Source organism: Podarcis filfolensis, assembly GCF_964270895.1.
Source record: "Podarcis filfolensis genome assembly, chromosome: 18".
Classification (NCBI taxonomy): domain Eukaryota; kingdom Metazoa; phylum Chordata; class Lepidosauria; order Squamata; family Lacertidae; genus Podarcis; species Podarcis filfolensis.
The window spans coordinates 4,211,991-4,232,874 of NC_139622.1; the positions used below are offsets into that span (position 1 = coordinate 4,211,991).

The 20,884-nt window shown below is 49.5% G+C and overlaps 1 protein-coding gene across 2 annotated transcripts in view; it reads right to left on the reverse strand.

Moving 5' to 3' along the window:
* The window catches only part of DPP9 (dipeptidyl peptidase 9), a 49,144-nt gene that overhangs the window by 11,490 nt on the left and 16,770 nt on the right, over positions 1–20,884 (reverse strand). For both annotated transcript variants that reach the window (XM_083594445.1, XM_083594446.1), the window contains 12 exons: positions 20,637–20,810; positions 20,128–20,296; positions 18,243–18,356; positions 15,427–15,555; positions 13,769–13,830; positions 11,644–11,744; positions 10,279–10,456; positions 6,640–6,805; positions 5,967–6,046; positions 4,088–4,240; positions 3,746–3,881; positions 1,333–1,478 (listed from right to left, as the gene is read on the reverse strand). In XM_083594445.1, the coding sequence (XP_083450571.1) occupies positions 1,333–1,478; positions 3,746–3,881; positions 4,088–4,240; positions 5,967–6,046; positions 6,640–6,805; positions 10,279–10,456; positions 11,644–11,744; positions 13,769–13,830; positions 15,427–15,555; positions 18,243–18,356; positions 20,128–20,296; positions 20,637–20,810 (1,608 nt within the window). The remainder of the gene's footprint in view (positions 1–1,332; positions 1,479–3,745; positions 3,882–4,087; positions 4,241–5,966; positions 6,047–6,639; positions 6,806–10,278; positions 10,457–11,643; positions 11,745–13,768; positions 13,831–15,426; positions 15,556–18,242; positions 18,357–20,127; positions 20,297–20,636; positions 20,811–20,884) is intronic.

The window sequence follows — 20,884 nt, forward strand, 5'->3', positions numbered from 1 at the left end:
TGCTGAAAAAGTTTGCTGACCCCTCGACTTGACGGTCCTCAACGTCCCTCCCAACACTACAATTCTATGATGCTATGACCACGGCTAGGAAGCGCCTCATTCCTCCATGAAGTCCCTCGCTTGAGGAAATCCACTGAGGTCCTTCCCGGATCGCATTCCGTGCTAAGCTGAAGACCTCCTCGTCCCGGGAAGGTCCCTGGCCAGATGAAAAGTGCGAGCTTGCTACTGGAGACCCGATTTTACTCTCTGGTGGCTGGAGGTATGTCTTATTGGCTACTTTATCTGCCTACTGTGTTCAGTATTTTTTATTGTGCTTATGGGTTGTTTTAATCCATTGCCTTGACTCCCCCTCTCCCGCATCTGCCAGCAGATGTTCCACCCACCTACAGCACACACAGAGAGAAGAGACAGCAGGACCCGCTCCACCGTCCTAGCTAAAAGACCACCCTCCATTTAGCCTCTCTTCTCTTGGAAATGTCTGCATTCGAGCAAGAACTTTGTCACTCCAAGGTACCGCTGTTGCTTGCTTTCCTCCTCCCTCCCCTCCCCCTTTTCCTTTTGTGTCATGTCTCTTAAGACTGTAAGCCTGCCAGCAGAGACTGCTATCTTTTCAATCTGCACGCAGCGCTTGGGAAACTTTAGGCGCTTTATAAAGATGGGCATTCTGCTTTTAAATGGGTTGTACGTAGAGATGGGAAGGCCTGGGGAAAAAACGGAAAATTTTCTTGCAAAGCCGTTTTTTTCCGGGAAAATTTAAAAAAAAAAAAAAAGTGTGTGGAATATTCAAACTACCGTATATCAAACTGAGTTGTGTTTTTCCCCAAATTTGTTTTTTTTTTGGGGGGGGGCTTTGGAAAGAAACAGAAAAAAACCTGTCCCCCCCCGCCCACCTTTTTCTGGGTATTTTCCAGACCTTCCCATCTCTAGTTGTATGCCACTCTGGGCACCTTGGGCTGGAAAAAGGCATATTATGAGAGCCAGAATTGGCCAGTGTCTCTGAAGCAAGTGTGAACATAATCGGTGGCGAAGCTCTGTGTGCAAACAGTGCTCAACCCCCAAGCCCCTCTTTGCTCTGTGTCGAAAGATGCCACCTTGAAACTCAAAACACGCTTTCTGACTTTGGGGGAGCGGTAGCTCAGCGAATATAGAGCATCTATCTGCTGCTATGCAAGCAGATGGTCCCAGATTCAATCCCTGGGAGAGAAAAGCCAGTTTGAAACCTTGGAGGACAGCTGCTAGCCGGTGTGGACAGCACTGCGCTCGGTCGTTCAGGGGCGGCTTCTGATGCCGCCCCATCTGTGCTCCTTGGCTCCAGCTCAGCAGCCAGCCTACCTGAGGCCCTCCGTAGACAAAAAGCACAGTGGGATGCTTCTTCCCAGGCTGGAGGTCGTGAGGTTTGTACACCATCCCATACAACTCGACGTCCGACTGTGTGCGGAAGTGGAAGATCTCCGGGGGGATGTAATCAGTGGGGCAGCCTGCAGAAAAGCCAAGGGGAGAGAAGAGTCACCCAAGATATGGGTGATGCACTGTTTGTGGAATCTTGCCGCACACTCATTTTGATTGCATAAATGCATTTTTTAAAAAAGTAATGACAATACTTAAATAACTGAAAAATCAAATTTTGTGTTCTGCAGTGGAGAAAATCAAATTTTGTGTTCTGCAGTGGAGAAAATGCAAACCACCCAGGGTACCCCATGAGAGTGATTCTACTGGGTCTCCAAGCCACAGTGGTGGCAATTGTTCTCTCTATTACCCACACGCGGGTGGCGCTGTGGGTTAAACCACAGAGCCTAGGACTTGCCGATCAGAAGGTCAGCTGTTCGAATCCCTGCGACGGGGTGAGCTCCCGTTGCTCGGTCCCTGCTCCTGCCAACCTAGCAGCTCGAAAGAACGTCTAAGTGCAAGTAGATAAATAGGTACCGCAGGCTCCGACGGGAAGGTAAATGGCGTTTCCGTGCACTGCTCTGGTTTGCCAGAAGTGGCTTAGTCATGCTGGCCACATGACCCAGAAGCTGTACGCCGGCTCCCTCGGCCAGTAAAGCGAGATGAGCGCCACAACCCCAGAGTCATCCAAAACTGGACCTAATGATCAGGGGTCCCTTTACCTTTTATTTCACAGAAAAGGCCACTCAAAAGTGAAATGGGAAGGGTAGGCTTGGGAGGGGTCCAGCTTTGGGCCAAGCTCTGACTCCATGCCATGTCCCAAAGAACTTAACACAGCTTCGCTGTGAGACAATGGAGTGCGCCTCCGGGGGTGAAGTCCAACTGCTCTGTGAGCAGCACCCTGGGCCACAAGCCTGGGCAGTGTGTCTGGAGGTCCTGGACTGCCCAGACGACCAGAATCACCACCCCAGCCTCGCTGAAGAGGTCCAAAGTAAAGCAGAGCGAAATGTTTTGGCACCAGCTTGGCTGCAGGAGTTGCCAAAAAGGAGGCGTACAAGGCGCCGCCCAGATTTGTGCAAGGTTTCCTCTTTGGCCTTTTCTTCTCCCAAAGATACCCTGCGAGGCAGCGGGTAGATTTTCCCTCCAGATTTACTCCCAAAGCCTTTCTCACAAATGAGTACAGGGGCAAGTGCAGTGGATGCTTAGGATCAGAGTTTTCCTTCTCTTGGGGGGGCTCCCTTCCCAGGTTCACAAGCCCCACCTGCCCCTCACTTCCTTCTATAGCACAGGCAGAAACCGCACTCTTGAGAACTGGACCCACTCTTGGTCTCATCCGCTCCATCCACTGGAACCTATCTTCACACACAGAAGACCCTAACTCAGCGAGGGTTTGAGATCCATCAGCCCCCCTTGCCTGGTTCAGTCAGCCAGTCAAAGCCATTCCAGGATCGTGGCCGCTGTCGCCTGCTTATAGCTTCCAGGAGCCACAGGTGAGAGCTGAGTGCAGGGTAGGGACCAAAGTTGATCAAACTGCCCCAGAAGGAGCAGGACATGTCCCCCACCAGAGATACTCCATGTATACTAGGGGTCAGCAGTTTTTGTGGCTTGGGCTGGTTCAGGGTCCCGCAGACGCTGTAGTGGGCCGAAGTGTGTGGGCGCACGCATGCACAAACGCTATTTCTGGCACTCCTTCCAGTGCGGAGGAGGCGTGCACAGCTTCCCATTGGCTGCAGGAGCGGTTTAGCGCGGCGCACGGGAGCTGACTGAACGGCCGGCGGGGGTCCATGGGCCAGTTAAACGACCCCCAGGGGCCGCTTGTGGCCCATGGGCCTTAGGTTGCCGACCCCTGATGTATACACACAATTATACATACATACTTTTCAATAAAAGGCTATACAGTGGAACCTCGGTTTTTGAGCACCTCGAAAGCCGAACGATCCAGAACCCGAATGCCGAAAACCTGGAAGTGAATGCTTCCGTTTCTGAACGTGCCTTGGAAGTCAAACAACTTCTGAGGCACATTTCTCCATTTTCTCCATTGAGATTGCTGACCGGCAATTGCGCTTCAGTTGTCAAACGTTTTGGAAGTTGAACGGTCTTCCGAAACAGATTGTGTTCGACAACCAAGGCTCTGCTGTACAAGATTCTGCAAAATGTGGTATCATCGATACCCTGGGCTGTTTGACAGGTTTGCTGTTTTTTTCCCATCCACTTTTCAGATTTATAGTTCCAACAACGAAGCCCAACGTAAAATGTGGAACGACGCAGAAAAAGCCATCAGTGCAACTGCAGTAGATAAAATCGAAACCAGGCTCGAACTCCCTTGAACGAGACGGGAAGCCAAGAGAAATCTACTCACTGGCCGCTTCCATCATGCTGGCCCAGAATTTCGGCTGCTTGTGGAGGGGGTCTTCCTCTTGGCCGCTAAGCTTGTAAACGTGGACGCAGGGAGGGATGCTGACACTGCTGTAGTGACTAATGAACATGTCGAAATTCTGCAGGGAGGCAAGGAAGAGCGGCAAAGGTGGGTCGGGAGACACTCCAAGCAGCCCCACAGTTTTACCCAACAAATTATTATTGTTGTTGTCGTCATCTTGGCGAGGAGAATTATGGACCCCACTGCCCCCACAGTTGCCTCCTCCTTTTAAAAAAAGGGAAACCAACCACACACATGGGAATTCTGCGACCCAGAGGGACAGACCTGGCTCATGGAACAGCTGTGGGAGAAGCCCAGGGTGGTGAGCCGCACGACCTCCCCGGGGGACTCGTAGCTGACCACGTAGAGGTGATGCTCCAGAGGGGTATCCTTCGTGCCCTGGAAGTAGACAAGCTTGGTTTCTTCATTCACCCAAATCTGTAGGGGGAGAGAGAGGGAGAAACTACAATGGGAAATTGCTTTAAGGTCTGGATACAACTTGCCAGTTGGTTTGTTTTTAATTTATATTCCCCTCGCCCCCCGCTTCCTCCAAGGAGGTCAAGGTGGAGCTCACAAACAGTTCTCCCGCGTTATCCACACAACAAACCTGTGAGGTGGTTTGGGCTGAGAGTGAGCAGCCAGCCCAAGGTCACCCAGTGAGTTTCACAGCTAAATGGGGACTTCTCTCTCAGGTCTTAGTCCAACCCTCTAACCACTACACCCCACTACTTCCTGTTATGCATAGGATCACTCATTCACTCATTCAGCCTTTATTGGCATAATTTAAACAAATTTAAAGCCCTAAATGGCCTCGGTCCAGTATATCTGAAGGTGCGTCTCCACCTCCATTGTTCGAGCTTTGGTTTCCAAACATTTTGGAAGTCGAACGGACTTCCGGAATGGATTCCGTTCGACTTCCGAGGTACCACTGTGTTTAAGTATCATGATCCAACTCCTAGATTCTAAGAGGTGCTGACCTAGCTTGGCATGTATAGCCAAATAAGAGAACACTCTTAGGAACTCCTAAGACCAGTCGGAAAAAAGGATGTCTGAATGCCCTCGGGTCCTAGAATCTTCTAACCTTCTTCCCAAAGGCTAATTCCCAACTTTGGGGAGGGGGTTGGAGGGCACTTGGACCCCATCAGAGCCTCACACCTCCTTCCCAAAGCCTGGCGCCTCACCAAGCTGGCTTTGGAAAGGCATCCTCAAATTTTGGCCTTTCTCCACCCCCACGCGACAAGGGAGTGCAGCAGCCTGGGGGTTCCATGTTGCGGCGCACTTGCCCTAGACAAAGGTGTGGGGTGAACACTTTCCCAGTGCTCTGTTGTTCTGCTTGAGGGAGCAGGGCAGGAAAACCCACTTCTAAGGATGCACTATAAAATCAACTCCTGGCCTAGGACCGCTCTGACTGGGCTGCTCCAAAATTTCCAAAGTTTGTTCAATTACCCTTCATAAAAGTTATTGCATTACATTCTTCATTAAATTATCTTTCCACTGATATATAATTTTATGGTATTACTCCTAAAAAACTGATGTTATGAGCCATCATTGCCAAAACAAAATGACACCTGATTGGCTCTCTAAACTCCTTTTTTCTGGTTATTTGGCTATAACTTTCGATAGAATACAGATAACTGAATAAACTTCGTTGCATTACATTCTTCATTGAATTATCTTTCCATTGATATATAATTTTATGGTATTACTCCAAAAAAATTGGTGTTCTGAGCCATCATTGCCAAAACAAAACGACACCTGATTGGCTCAATAAACTCCTTTTTTCTGGTTATTTGGCTATAACTTTCGACAGAATACAGATAACTGAATAAACTTCATTGCATTACATTCTTCATTAAATTATCTGTCGATCGATATATAATTTTATGGTATTACTCCGGGGGGAAAAGGTGGTGTTATGAGCCGCCAAACCTCGGAAATACACTTTTACCAAAAGGTTTCCACATTTTTGGCCACTGGCCGAGGCCGACGGCTGCGTGTGGCCATCCTGCTCCCGGGGAGGCCATCACCAGAGAGAGAGACTCGCCTGGCGACTCCTTTGCCACCCCTTTATTTTGAGGGCGAAGACGGAAATCAAAACGCGAGGCAGGCTGCGGATTTCGAAGTTTCAATTCCGTGCTGCCGAATCCAAGGGGGCTCCTTGTACCTTGTATCCGTGCCTGGCCAGGACCTCCCATTCACCGCTGGTGAGCGCCACCTCCTTCCTGAGAGGGCATTTGAAGTCCTCTGGGGCGAAAAAGAGACAAGAGAGCGTGTCTGTCCAATGCAGAATGCTTTATTTAACCTACTTTTTAAGTAAAAATGAAAGCAATACTATGTGCACACAGATAACGCCGTAGGGGAGCTAAAATACACGCATGTCCTGCTGCCTGCCTGCTCACTATGCAGAAATTCACTTATCCACACGTAAAGAATTATGCCCAAACCTTGCTGCAAACAACCACAGATTCAGCCTGGAGTTTGCCCACTTACTTATTTCCTTGTTTGTTTCTGCTTCAGATGTCAAGGAAATGAACAACTATCTGACTTTTAGAAGACAACTGAAGGCAGCCCTGTTGAGGGAATTTTTAAAATGTTTGATGTTCTATCTTGTTTTTAATATTCTGTTGGGAACCGCCCAAAGTGACTTGGGAAACCCAGCCAGATGTGCGGGGTATAAATAAATAAATTGTTGTTGTTTTGTTGTTGCTGTTGTTGTCAACCAGATTTGCCCCTTCAACTGCTCTTGGCTACTGGGAAAACAGTCAAGGTGAACCGTGGGAGAAAGTTTTCCCGGAAGACTAGCACTGCCGGCAGGCAGTCAGCTCTTGGGATCTCACCTTGGCTAGGGACGTACGGCTGCGTCCAGTCAAAGCTGCCCCGCCGGAGGACGACCGTGACTTTGTACAGGTGGCAGAAGCCCGTCTTGCACTCGTTGGCTCGGATGAAGCAAAGCTCCTCCTCTTCCCCCTCTGGCTGGACAAAAGGGTAAAAGATGTCGTGGACCTGCCCGGAAGAGAGGGGAGGTATGCTAGCAACATCACGGGAGAGGCATTTCCAGCTGCCCCACCCTCCACGTTTGAAAGCCTTGCAAGTTTTGGCAAGAGAAGGACCGCGAGCAACACCACGGCAGGCATCTTTCCCGGACGAAGGTGGAAGCGCCAAGCTTCCTTGTTATTTTGGCTACTGCCAGGAGGTGTAACATGGTTGAATGTTAAATTTACAGTACAGTGGTACCTCGGTTTGGGACGCGGGTGGCGCTATGGTCTAAACCATTGAGCCTAGGGCTTGCCAGTCAGAAGGTCGGCGGTTCGAATCCCCACGAGGGGGTGAGCTCCTGTTGCTCGGTCCCTGCTCCTGCCAACCTAGCAGTTTGAAAGCAAGTCAAAGTGCAAGTAGATAAATAGGTACCACTCTGGCAGGAAGGTGAACAGCATTTCCGTGCGCTGCTCTGGTTCACCAGAAGCGGCTTAGTCCTGCTGCCCACATGACCCGGAAGCTGGACGCTGGCTCCCTCGGCCAATAAAGCGAGATGAGCGCCGCAACCCCAGAGTCGTGCGCGACTGGACCTAATGGTCAGGGGTCCCTTTACCTTTACCTCAGTTTAAGAACAGTCTGGTTTAAGAACGATTCAGTTTACGAACTCCGCAAAACCGGAAACAGTGTCCCGGTTTGAGAGCTTTACCTCAGTCTAAAGAACGGAATCCGAACGGTAGAAGGGCACTGACGGCAGGAGGCCTCATTAGGGAAAGCGCGCTTCAGTTTAAGAACAGTTTTGGTTTAAGAACGGACTTCTGGAACGGATTAATTTCGTAAACTGAGGTACCACTGTACTGAAAAGTTTGGGGTGTGTTGTACGTTATTTAAATTTTTTTCTGTTGCTTTATGATGGAAGTGTTCCTGTGATAGCTGATTTTGAGATGCATTCCTGTTTCGTCTGCTACAGACTGCTTTGAACAGGATTCTCTCTTTTTTGGGCGGAAAAACAAGCATGCAAATAAAATTAGGAATGGATGATTATTGAAGCGCTTCAAAAACACAGGGGGTGACTTAGGCTCCCAGCTAAGAGAACAGAGCCATTAACACAAACCATCATCTGGTATAAACTCTCCACACAGGCCAAACGAGCCTCCTGCTGGGTGGCCACTGTCTCGAAAGCTACGCCAAAGCCTCTCCCAAATGCCTGTGGATTCCAGACATTCACAGGGCAAACTAGCCTCTAGGCCAGGGGCTGCCAGACCAAAGCTCCACAAACTTCATTCACGTGGCCTGTGGCGTGTCTGTGGGTTTGTGATTTTATTTTAATTTACTGAATTCATTGAAAATGGGAGACAGTACACCCGCTGCAAGAAAAAGTCACCCTATACTGGTTTTTCATTGCTTCTCCTACTTCTGACACTGCATTCTACTGCGCTGCAATCTGAATTCTATGAAACAACAGTATGCAAGAAATAAAGGAATAAAAAGGCAACTGAAAAGCACACAGCCTCTAGCACAGCGCAGTGCAATTGCTAGAGAAGGCAGAAAAACCATTAAGTAGTCCTGCCAAGACCCAAGTGGTCTGTTGGGGTGGGGAGTTGGGGCTCTAGAAACATTTTTACTATTCTTAATTACCGTATTTCTTGCACCATAACACTCACTTTTTTCCTCCTAGAAAGTAAGGGGAAATGTCTGTGCGTGTTATGGAGGGAATGCCTGCGGGTGGCATGCCTACGGATTTTCCTCCTCTAAAAACTACGTGCGTGTTATGGTCGGGTGCGTGTTATAGAGCGAAAAACACAGTACATTCCTATCCCACCATTTTCTCCAAGGAGTTCCCCTCTCTTCATTTGGTCCCCAAAACAACCCTGTGAGGTAGGTCAGGCTGAGAGCATAGCAGCTGGCCCACAAGGCCACACACCTACACACCCAGCGAGAGCGGTGGCCAAGTGAGGATTTCAACCCTGGTCTCCCAGTCCAACACTCTAACCACTACACCGCGCTGCCTGTCCTGCGGCCCCAGGCCTCTTGACATCATTTTCGGAGCCCTCAGAAGTGAAGGGAAGCTGCACTCAGTGACTTGAGCAGATGCCTTGTGTGCAGAAAAAAAGAGTACCCCCCCAACTGTCTCATTTGAAGCGGGACATCCAGAATAACAAAAGCCAATACCGACTTCTGTTTGCATCCCCAAAAGCCAGCTTGATCTTTATGTATAGTTTCGTTTAATAATTGTTTCAATCTGTTGGCTAGAATGTCAGCGAATATCTGGTAATCACTGTTCAGCAGCGATATGGGCCTATAGTTTTTAATTAGCGTCAGGTCTTGTCCTGGTTTTGGTATCAACACGACAAAAGCTTCTTCCCATGATGCCGGTATTATTCCACATTTTAAAATTCTATTCATTACCAATTTCAATTGTGTTATTAAGAATTCCTCTATTTTTTTATAATATGCTGCTGTCAAACCATCTGTTCCAGGTGCTTTTCCTGCTTTTGCTTTCATATTTGCTTGGTGCACCTCCATTGTTGCAACTGGCTGATTTAATTGTTCCCTTTTCTCTGCTCCTATTGTCCCGGTTTTTAAAAGGTAAAGGGACCCCTGACCGTTAGGTCCAGTCGTGACCAACTCTGGGGTTGCAGTGCTCATCTCGCTTTATTGGCCGAGGGAGCCGGCGTACAGCTTCCGGGTCATGTGGCCAGCATGACTAAGCCACTTCTGGCGAACCAGAGCAGCGCACGGAAATGCCATTTACCTTCCCGCCGGAGCGGTACCTATTTATCTACTTGCACTTTGACGTGCTTTCGAACTGCTAGGTTGGTAGGAGCAGGGACCGAGCAACGGGAGCTCACCCTGTCGCGGGGATTCGAACCGCCGACCTTCTGATCGGCAAGTCCTAGGCTCTGTGGTTTAACCCACAGCACCACCCGCGTCCCTGTCCCAGTTTTTGCTCCAAATGAAAGGCTCTCATTCTGGCACTTGTCAGGAGGTTTTTGCCAGAGCGTCTTCCCACCCAGGACTCTGGCGTGACCCTGCTGACAAGTGCCAGAGCATCTTCCAGACCTTTCTGATTCAGGACAGAGCAGCCAGATCGGAAGGCACTCTGGTGCAACCTTACCAACAACCTGATTTTGGGGGATGCAAAAGGTCCATGGGAGAATAAACCCCTCTGCTGCACCGCCGCTACCGCAGTTAGGAGCGCATAAACCCATCTCTCGCAGGACTGCCCACACTGATTGGCAGCTGCAGACGGAAGCCTTGTCTGCACCATACCTGGAGATGTTGGACACTGAATGTAGGACCTTCTGCATGCAAAGCCTAGTGTTTCGCCTCTGTGCAGGGATCCATGTCGGTGGGGCGTGTGTATGTGTGTGTGTTCAATAAAAGTGTAGGGGAGGAATCTTTACTTTCCCAAGACAGCAGCGAAAGGCAGGGGGAGGAGGTAGGGGGGCTAGGCCCTTCCCACCCAACTCCAGTCATTCCAGCCCACGCCGCCCCCTTACGTTTATCCAGACATCGGTGACTTCTTCGTAAATAATGAAGGGGTGGACGTTCCCCGGCACAGCTTTGGCAAACTCCTGGCGCTGCTCCTCGCTCTCTGGAACCGGGATGAAGAGTGCAGGGGGGAACAGGACAAGCTGCAGCTGGTGTTGAGGCCGATCGAGGAACATGGCCCAGGCACTGAGCAGAGAGAGACACAGAGAGGAAGAGAGTGGGAGAATCAATATTTCGTAACTGGGAGACCCAAAAAAATGGACAGCCTCACAAGGTGGTAGCCTCTCCTTCAGGGTGGATTTGATTGGCAGTGCCAGTCCTGCATGTATAGGATTTGTGACCATTATGCTCATTGCCTTCAGTAGCAGCAAAGCTCTGCTGAATGAAATATTAATTGCCTCTGGTCTATTTTGTTTGGGAATCCTGCAATGTGTTTATAGGTTGTTTGCCCTGCTACCTATACGCTGGAATATGCTCTGGATCAATACTGAGAAGAATTCCATGACATGCTTCTGACTATACCAGGGGTCAGCAAACTTTTTCAGCAGGGGGCCGGTCCACTGTCCCCCAGACCTTGTTGGGGAGCCGGACCATATTTTGGGGGAAAACAAAACAAAACAAAAAACCGAATTCCTATGCCCCGCAAATAACCCAGAGATGCATTTTAAATAAAAGGACACATTCTACTCATGTAAAAACACGCTGATTCCCGGACCGTCCGCGGGCCAGATTTAGAAGGCAATTGGGCCAGATATGGCCCCCGGGCCTCAGTTTGCCTACACATGGACTATGTCTTCATTATGTTTTTATCACTGGTGTTTTGTGACGTTTCTAATGTTGCACACTGGCCTGAGATCTTTCAAAAAAGGGCTGTATATAAATTGAATTAACGACAACAACATCAACAACGTATTAAATTTGTACACTGCCCTTCATTCGCAGATCTCAGGGCGGTTCCCAACATAAAATCACCATATAAAACCACAAAATAACATAGCAAAAAATAAAGAACAGCAGCAAACCAAGAATCCCTCCTCGTGATTCAGTTTTGTTCCGATTGAATGGAAGTGCGGATGAGCCCTAAATCTGCGAGAACGTCTCAGGCAGGAGGCTGGACACGAGACACACAAGGAGATGAACCACAGTGGGAAGCTGCAAGACATCCACTTTGCATCCAGAAAGCCCCTAGGCTCAATCCCCAGTTAAAAAAGAACAGAGAAGCCCAGCGGTGAGGAAAACCTCTTTCTCCCTCTGCTGAGACCTTAGAGACACTGCCCGTAAGGGCACACAACACTGGGCGAGATGGACAAAGGGTCTGGCCAGGGGTAAGGAGCTCCCTGCTTTCCCCACTGCACCTACTAAAGTCCACTTACTATTTACCATCCTGGGTCCAGCCGGCCCGTGCGATGTACTCCACCCGTGGGAACATCGTTGAGAAGGGGTGCACCAGCTCCTTGTCCTGGGAAGATACTATCTGCAAAGAGGAAGGAGGAGAGGGGAGAAGTTGCCACTCGCTTTACTTTTACTTTTTAAAAAGGTAAAGGGGACCATTAGGTCCAGTCGTGCCCGACTCTGGGGTTGCGGCGCTCATCTCGCTTTATTGGCCGAGGGAGCCGGCGTACAGCTTCCGGGTCATGTGGCCAGCATGATTAAGCCACTTCTGGCGAACCAGAGCAGCGTGCGGAAACGCCGTTTACCTTCCCGCCGGAGTGGTACCTATTTATCTACTTGCACTTTGACGTGCTTTCAAACTGCTAGGTGGGCAGGAGCAGGGACCGAGCAACAGGAGCTCACCCCGTCGCAGGGATTCGAACCGCCGACCTTCTGATCGGCAAGCCCTAGGCTCTGTGGTTTAACCCACAGCACCACCCGCGTCCCTCCACTTAACCCACCACTGAGAGCACCCGCTCCATCAGGCCGTGGGAGAAACAGATAGGGTACTTCAGCCGGTAGAGCACGAGACTCTTCATCTCGGGGGGGGGGGGCGGTTCCCACCCCCACATGGGGCAAAAGGTTCCTGCGTGGCAGGGACTTAAGGCAAGATGACCCCTAGTGGTCCCTTCCATCTCTATGATGCCAGTGCTGTAAAGCGGCCTTCGTCTCTACGCGCCCAGGGGATTTCTGGAACCGGAACCCCAGAGTCGGTCACGACTGGACCTAATGGTTAGGGGTCCCTTTACCTTTACCTGTTGGGAAGTTCCAAGTGTGGCTGAATGCATGCAGGTGTCAGTGGACTGAAGCAGAGGTGTGAATGCTGAGCGAGCGGAATTCTATGTTATGGGCTTTGGTGCACTGTTTATACGAATTTTGATTTATTTTACAGACGTATTTTTCGTCCCATAGGACGCTCCGTCCCTTAGGACGCACCTAATTTATTTTTTTGGGGGGGGGGGAAATAAAGGAATTTTTTCCCCTTTATTTCCCTCCCAAAACCAGGTCGGGGAACAGCGGGATGGCGGTGCTGTGCCTCCCCGCTGTCCCCCGAGCTTGTGGGACTGGTCGATGTCTGCCCGGCGCGCGGGGCGCTCTGCTTCAGGGTGCCCCGCGTGCCAGGCTGCTATCCACAGCCTAGGGAGCCCTGCGGGAACTCCCACGGGCTCCCCAGGCTTGCTGATAGCTTCCTGAAGCCTGGAGAGCGAGAGGGGTCGGTGCGCACCGACCCCTCTCGCTCTCCAAGCTTCAGCGAAAGCCTGTACAGTGGTGCCCCGCAAGACGAATGCCTCGCAAGACGGAAAACTCGCTAGACGAAAGAGTTTTCCGTTTTGGAGGTACTTCGCAAATCGAATTTCCTATGGGCTTGCTTCGCAAGACGAAAATGTCTTGCGAGTTCCTGCGGGGTTTTTTCCCTCCCCCCCCCTTTTTCTAAGCCGCCAAGCCGCTTATCCGCTAAGCCGCTAAAAGCCGCTAATAGCGCTAATCCGCTAATCCGTCAATGGGCTTGCTTCGCAAGACGAAAAAACCGCTAGACGAAGAGACTCGCAGAACGGATTCTTTTCGTCTTGCGAGGCACCACTGTATTCACCCCATAGGACGCACACAGATTTCCCCTTCATTTTTGGAGGGGGAAAAGTGCGTCCTATAGGGCGAAAAATACGGTATATACTGAACATGAGGAAACATTTATTTATTTATTACATTTATGAGCGCCGCCTTTTTCTTCCAGGGGAGCCCAAGGTGGTGCACAAGGTTGTCCTCCTTCCTCTCTTGCATCCTCACGACAACCCTGGGAGGTAGGTTAGGCTAAGAGATGGCGACTGGCTGCCGACACGAGTCTTGCTGGCACAAAACAGCTGTGCTCAGAAATTCGCACCAGCCGCCGATTTGCTACTGGGCCAAGTTCGAGGCATTACTACAGTGGTACCTCTGGTTATGGATTTAATTCCTTTCGGGGTGCCGTGCTATTAATACCTTGAGCTGCTTTTGAGTTTGCTTTGCAAAGGAAAGCCCGAGAGGAAAGAAGTCAAAGACAATTAGCAAACTGGAACCCAGCTCCCTTACCTTCCCTTGGCTATCCACTTGAACTTCAGCGAGCTTCAGCGAGATTTTGGGGTTCTTGCTGCCTGGAATGGAGGGGAAGGAGGACATGAGGAGGCCGCTGAGATGAACGCTTTTAACACTCACTGCCCTTCATGTAGGTTGGGTTAGTATTTCACGCATCTGATGCTGCAGATGAGATTGGTGTCAATCACATGCCTGTCTGGGAAGACCGTGGGAACGGAATACAGCCTTATCTCTCTTCCACTGTCTGTACTGTTGGGCTGTACTTTTGCTTTTACTTTGTTCTGTTTTCTCTCATAGCTGGTGAGAGACGCCATAATGCTTTGTCTGTACAAAGTGTGTAGATAAAATTTTTTGCTCTATAAGACTCACCTTTTCCCTCCTAACAAGTAAGGGGAAATGTGTGTGCGTCTTGTGGAGCGAATGCAGGCTGCGCAGCTATCCCAGAAGCCAGAACAGCAAGAGGGATCGCTGCTTTCGCTGCGCAGCGATCCCTCTTGCTGTTCTGGCTTCTGAGATTCAGAATATTTTTTTCCTTGTTTTCCTCCTCCAAAAACTAGGTGCGTCTTGTGGTCTGGTGCGTCTCATAGAGCAAAAAATACGGTACGTAGATTAGCTCTACAATGTCTCACGCTTCTTGCTGTGTAATGCCAGAAGTGTAGTGTGCATATACCATCTGGTATATGTCGCTGAGCGCACTGGAGAAGAAGGGAGATGCCTTTTCCAGAGATGCGCATACCGGAGGATGCTCAGAAAGCGGGGCTGCAGGAGCACCCCAGGGCGTTTTCCAACAGGTTGAAGAGGGCAAGCCCAGCTCCCCCCCCCAATATTTTTTATTAAGTTTTATACAATTATAACACATACTGCAACAAACGTTGAACAACCAAAAAACAAACCAAAACAAAAACTAAAAAAGAGAGAAAAAAATACATCTGTAAAAAATAACAGCAAACAGATAAACAACACAAACAAACCAACCTTACAAAAATGTTACTTGACTTCCTCTAGTCCCTCCCTTCTGAATTCCCTTGGATGTGAATGTAACAGCTTTCCAATATCATTATTAGAGCACAATATTCCAGTTATAATCAAATTTCTTCACTTTTCTTAATGTTCTAAATCCCATTTATTTAAGTAAATCCTAATTTAATCCTAGGCCTGTTTGGTACTTTCAAGTAACTTCTAATTTTTAATATTACAATATTTATTCAAATAGTCCTTAAATTTCCTCCAATCTTCTTGACATTCCTCTTCTTTCTGGCCACGGATTCTTCCAGAGCTGGAGGGAGGGGGGCAAGCACAGCTCTTGGCTGATCAATAGCACAGGAGGAATGACATCTCCACCAATATTACCCTTCACCCTAAGATTACAACACTAAAACCTGCTATTGGACTGCCTTGCATTTTTTTTCCCTTGTGAGTAACAACTGCAACGGCCACTGGGCGGCAAAAATTTAAATGATCTGGCTTTCCCAGAAGAAAATCAGAATCCACGGAGAAATACAAGAAAGTGGAGGTGCCTCCTAAGGAATTGTGCGAGTTCCGGGTTCAACTCCGGCCACCTCTGGTTAAAAGGATCAGAGGCAGAAGGCGGTGTCGTCTGCCTGGTGGGGTTTTCCAAGCCCCCTTCATCCTCACCCCACAGCTCCCCCACTGACCTGTCCTGGGGTAGCGGTACGAGTCCGTCTTCCTTTCTTCCAGGGCGGGAGAAGGAACATGGATGATCTCCACCTCCGACTCGTCCACCTCCTCATAGAGGATTCGTAACGTGTTCCAGCCCTCGGGACCTAGGGTGAGGAGGCGAGATGGGGAGGTGAATTCTGAGGCAGCTCCTCCCAGCAGTCTCTTCCTGCACACGCTGACCTTGGAGCGTGGCCCACTCAACAAGAGGAGGGCTGTGCAACACAGACTTCTTCTGCATGCAGCAATGCGCGGCAGGAAACTGCTGCTGTATTTCTCCAAGGAAATATTTTTCCTTCCAGTAGCACCTTAAAGACCAACTAAGTTAGTTCTTGGTATAAGCTTTCGTGTGCATGCACACTTCTTCAGATACACTGAAACAGAAGTTGCCAGATCCTTCTATATAGTGAGAAGGTGGGGAGGGGTATTACTCAGAAGGGTGGTGGGAATGGGTGATTGGCAGATAGCTGTGATGAGCCTGTTGACGACTCTTAACGACTGCAATAGGTCTGAGATAAGAATCCAATGTCTTTGTTCAGACCAGGAGACCTTTCATCCAGGGCTTCCCTGTGCAGAAGCTTCTATACAAGATCTCAAAGTAGCTGTCTTATTCCAAAAGAATTTCAGAAATAGATTGGAAAGAGAAATTGCTGAGTTGCAACTTATTACCAAACTTAAAACCATGGAGAGACCTGGTCTGAACAAAGACATTGGATTCTTATCTCATTATACATGACAAAGCCATTTTTCACCTTCTCACCCCTTGCTTTTTCCTGTAAGACCTATTGCAGTCGTTAAGAGTCGTCAACATCACAGCTATCTGCCAATCACCCATTCCCACCACCCTTCTGAGTAATACCCCTCCCCACCTTCTCACTATATAGAAGGATCTGGCAACTTCTGTTTCAGTGTATCTGAAGAAGTGTGCATGCACACGAAAGCTCATACCAAGAACTAACTTAGTTGGTCTTTAAGGTGCTACTGGAAGGAAAAATTTTTTTTTGTTTTGACTATGGCAGACCAACACGGCTACCTATCTGTAACTTCTCCAAGGAAAACACTCCTGCTCCCATGTCTAGAAGCTTGTGGTCCAAGGCTGCATTTGCAGAGCAGTTTATCCCATTTTCCCAAGGTTTTTCCCTAACTGCTAATTTCTGCATTGTGTTTTGAGCTTTCAGATGACACAAAAGCCACTTCCAGAAATGTAAAACATGGTGCAGGCTTAGCCGTCATTTCCATGTTGTTTGCTTCCGGGGGTGGGGGGAATTTTCATTTGCAAAATATCACAAAAATAAGTGCTAAACTTGTGCTCTATTCTGCTATGTTCCTGGAAGCAGCTTCTATGCCACATGAAAGCTCAATTTGGAAACTGATGACAGGTAAAAGTACTTATTCATGCAGCACACAATTAGCCTATGGGACTCGCTCGCCTCCAAAGGGATATTGTAGAGCTGGAAAAGGTTCAGGAAAATGGGCCATACCTCAAGGACTGCCCTTCCCTACATAAACCAACCCAGACTCTGTGCCCAAAATCCTCCCTTTAAAAATAAAGTTGAGACTGCAGCCCTTGTTGCTCTGAACAAAAGGCTGGACTGAACACAAACACAGGAAGCCGTCAAATAGCCAGGCCCTTCTTTGTGTGCCTCCTCCACAAGAGGTCCAGAGAGCGGCAACACAAGAACAGGGCCTTTTCTGTGGTGGCTCCCTGTTTGTGGAATGTTCTCCCAAAGGTTTGTCTGGGTGCCTTCATTGTACATCTTTAAGCGAAAAAGTTCCTCTTCCACCAGGCCTTTGGCCGATTAATATTTTAAGACCTTTTAAATGTGTTTGAGGGTGTATTGTTTTGCTTTGTTTTTGTTTTAACTCTTTATTTTGTGCTTTTATCCTGTATCTATATATTGTGAACAGTCCTGAGATTTTCAGTTGAACGGTGGTATATGAATAATAAATAATAATAATAGTAAGGTAAAGGACTCTGCCAACCTAGCAGTTCGAAAGCACGTCAAAGTGCAAGTAGATAAATAGGTACCGCTCCAGCGGGAAGGTAAACAGCGTTTCCGTGCGCTGCTCTGGTTCGCCAGAAGTGGCTGAGTCATGCTGGCCACGTGACCTGGAAGCTGTACGCCGGCTCCCTCGGCCAATAAAGCGAGATGAGCACCGCAACTCCAGAGTCATCCGCAACTGGGCCTAATGGTCAGGGGTCCCTTTACCTTTAAAGGACCCCTGGATGGTTAAGTCCAGTCAAAGGTGACTATGGGGTTGCGGCGCTCATCTCACTTTCAGGCCGAGGGAGCTGGTGTTTGTCCACAGACAGCTTTCTCGTTCATGTGGCCAGCAGGACTAAACTGTTTCTGGCACAACGGGACACCATGATGGAAACCAGAGCAGCGCATTGAAACACCGCTTACCTTCCCGCCACAGCGGTACCTATTTATCTTCTTGCGCTGACGTGTTTTCAAACTGCTAGCTTGGCAGGAGCTGGGACAGAGCAACAGGAGCTCATTCCGTCGCAGGGATTCAAACCGCTGACCTTCCGACTGGCAAGCCCAAGAGGCTCAGTGGTTTAGACCACAGCGCCACCTGCGTAATGGGGATGGAGTGGCTCCCCTATAAGAAAAGGTTGCTGTGTTTGGGGCTTTGAGAGAAAAGGCAACTCATCCTCCCTGATAGCTGTCCATGCTGTCAAGGACTGATCTGAGTTGTAGTCCAACAACACTTGGGAACAAAAGATGGGAGAAGGCTGATCTAAGTGCTGGTAGGATCGTTGCGTGGCCTAGGTGCCCAGAGCACTCACCTTCTTGGCAAGATGTGGGACACCACCAGTACCCCGTAAACCGGTCAAACTCCTCCTGAATGACGAACGTGGCTACGCCTGCAGATTTGGGATCATCTAGCACGCTGGATAAGCCTGCAGTGGGGAGAGAGGAGGCAGAGTTTGGGCCAGCGAATTGAACCTAGCACAGCTGGCTATGATCACCTAGCCCTGAGTGGTTTTCTCCGACGGGCCCTAAGGAAAAGGGAAACAGCCTTGCTCATAAAGGGTAAAGGGGCCCCTGACCATTAGGTCCAGTCGTGGCCGACTCTGGGGTTGCAGCGCTCATCTCGCTTTATTGGCCAAGGGAGCCGGCGTACAGCTTCCGGGTCATGTGGCCAGCAGGACTAAGCCGCTTCTGGCGAACCAGAGCAGCACACGGAAACGCCATTTGCCTTCCCGCCAGAGCGGTACCTATTTATCTACTTGCACTTTGACGTGCTTTCGAACTAGGTTTCGTGCTAGGTTGTCAGGAGCTGGGATCGAGCAACGGGAGCTCACCCTGTCGCAGAGATTCGAACCGCCAACCTTCTGATCGGCAAGTCTTAGGCTCTGTGGTTTAACCCACAGCGCCACCCGCATCCCTATGCCTTGCTCATAGTCAAGGCCATTTTATGATATAAATAAAATGACCGAGCCAGGTCTCTCTTCCATGTCTCTCTGCTTTTGGGGTGGCCACGAACTTAAAATTCAACTCGCCTTGTCTTCAAATTATTCACCTGACTAGCCTACAGGGTTCTGAACAAACCTGAACAAATGTTTATAACCCTCCAAAAAGCTCTAAGCTCTAAGGATTACAATTCTGATTTACAGGATACATGGGAATCGGTTTCACAAGAATTCCCGCTCTCTTCAGCTACCATATCGGATTATTTGAATACAAGGGACAGAAAGGCTAGGCTTGGGCCCCGAGGTCATTGTACACCTCCCATTTGGGAAATCTATGGACAAGACCATTAACCATGCTGGTATTTGCAAACAAGACATGAAGGATTGGCAGTATCAACCCAAAGGACCACAGTGCCTGGAGACAGAAAGTCAGGTCGTGGCATCCACAGCAGTGATCAGAGGAGGAAAGGTTGCTGGGAGGAGAACAGAGAGAGGAAACACCAGAGGTGCTTCTGCAGCAGCCCAACAGGACACCTTCATATGTCCCAACTGCAACAAAGCATGTCTCTCCTGCATCGGTTTCAAAGCAGGCGCTGCAGCCTTCCAACAGTTTGACTTCATCTCCTGCATTGCCTCCCAAGACAGATGCCAACAACATTGCCTTAACTTACCAGCTAAGTTAATTTATTACCGTATTTTTCACTCTGTAAGACGCACCCGACCATAAGACGCACCTTAGAGGAGAACAAGGAAAAAAATGTTCTCTCCCTCTCTGCTCAGTGCCTCTCCAGCAAAGCGGGAGGAGAAACGGAAGGGACTCTGTTTCTCCTGCCACTTCGCCGAAGGGGCGCTGCGCAGCTTTCCCTCTCTGCGCAGCGCCCCTTCAGCGAAGCAGCAGGAGAAATGGTGACCCTTCCATTTCTCCTCCCGCTTCACTGAAGGGGCACTGCGCAGAGCGGAAAACTCCCGAAGCCTCCTTAGTGCAACGGGAGCTTCGCGTTGCTTTCGCTGAAGCCACGAGAACAAGAGGGGACGATCTCTCTTGCTCTCCTGGCTTCAGCGAATGCTGCGCAGCCTGCATTCGCTCCATAAGACACACACACATTTCCCCTTACTTTTTAGGAGGGGAAAAGTGCGTCTTATAGAGCGAAAAGTACGGTAATTTAGAGGCTGATCTGGCACCAGGCAGAACAAATACCAGGCAGGGATATTTATTTCCCCCTCCACACAAGACATGAGTGTTATAGACAGCACTCACCTTTCTGGCAATACGTCAGCCTCCGCTCCTCCCCCGTCTCGATGCTGGCAACCCAAAGGTCGTTGTTGTTGATGAACGAGAAGAAAGACGGATTGGCGGAGCAGATCTTGGGATCCATTCTGGGGCCTGAGCACTGCGTCTTGATTTCCAGCGGCTTCATCGGAGACACCTGCGGGCAAGCAGCACACACGCCTGTGAACTCTCCACGGCGCAGGGAGAGTGGGGAGAAAGTTTTCCTCCCTTTTTTGAAAGTACTAGAATTCGTGCACCTCCCATGAAGCTGAACGTTCAGAGGTTCAAGGTAGACAAAATGGAAAGGTTCAGAAAGGAGAAACCAAAAGAGGGATACATAAGCGGAGGTATGACTGCATACTGACCATTACTAAGCGCTGTGGATAAGCACAGGAGAGCAAAGAGAGCCTCCATACCCAAGGGCAGTTTACCAACAATTACCAAGCGCTGTGGATCAGCACAGCGTGGGACGGCTGCTGCCTTTAACGCATGCTCACCATAAAGCCGTTCTTGCCTCCGTCCCGGCAGTGGAAAAGGCTGTTGCTGGCCTGGAACAGGAAGAGGCCACTCTCGCTGTGGAAGTCATAGGAAGTGATCCCAAAGACCCCTAGCCGTTTGCGTTCCCTCAGCAGCTCTTCCTCCCTGGAATACATCCCGTGGTGGGGGGTGGCCTGGTGGAAAACAGGGGAGGGCCCCCCCCAAAAAGGTCATGAAGGTACACGCAGAGAAAACACGAGAAGGCTCT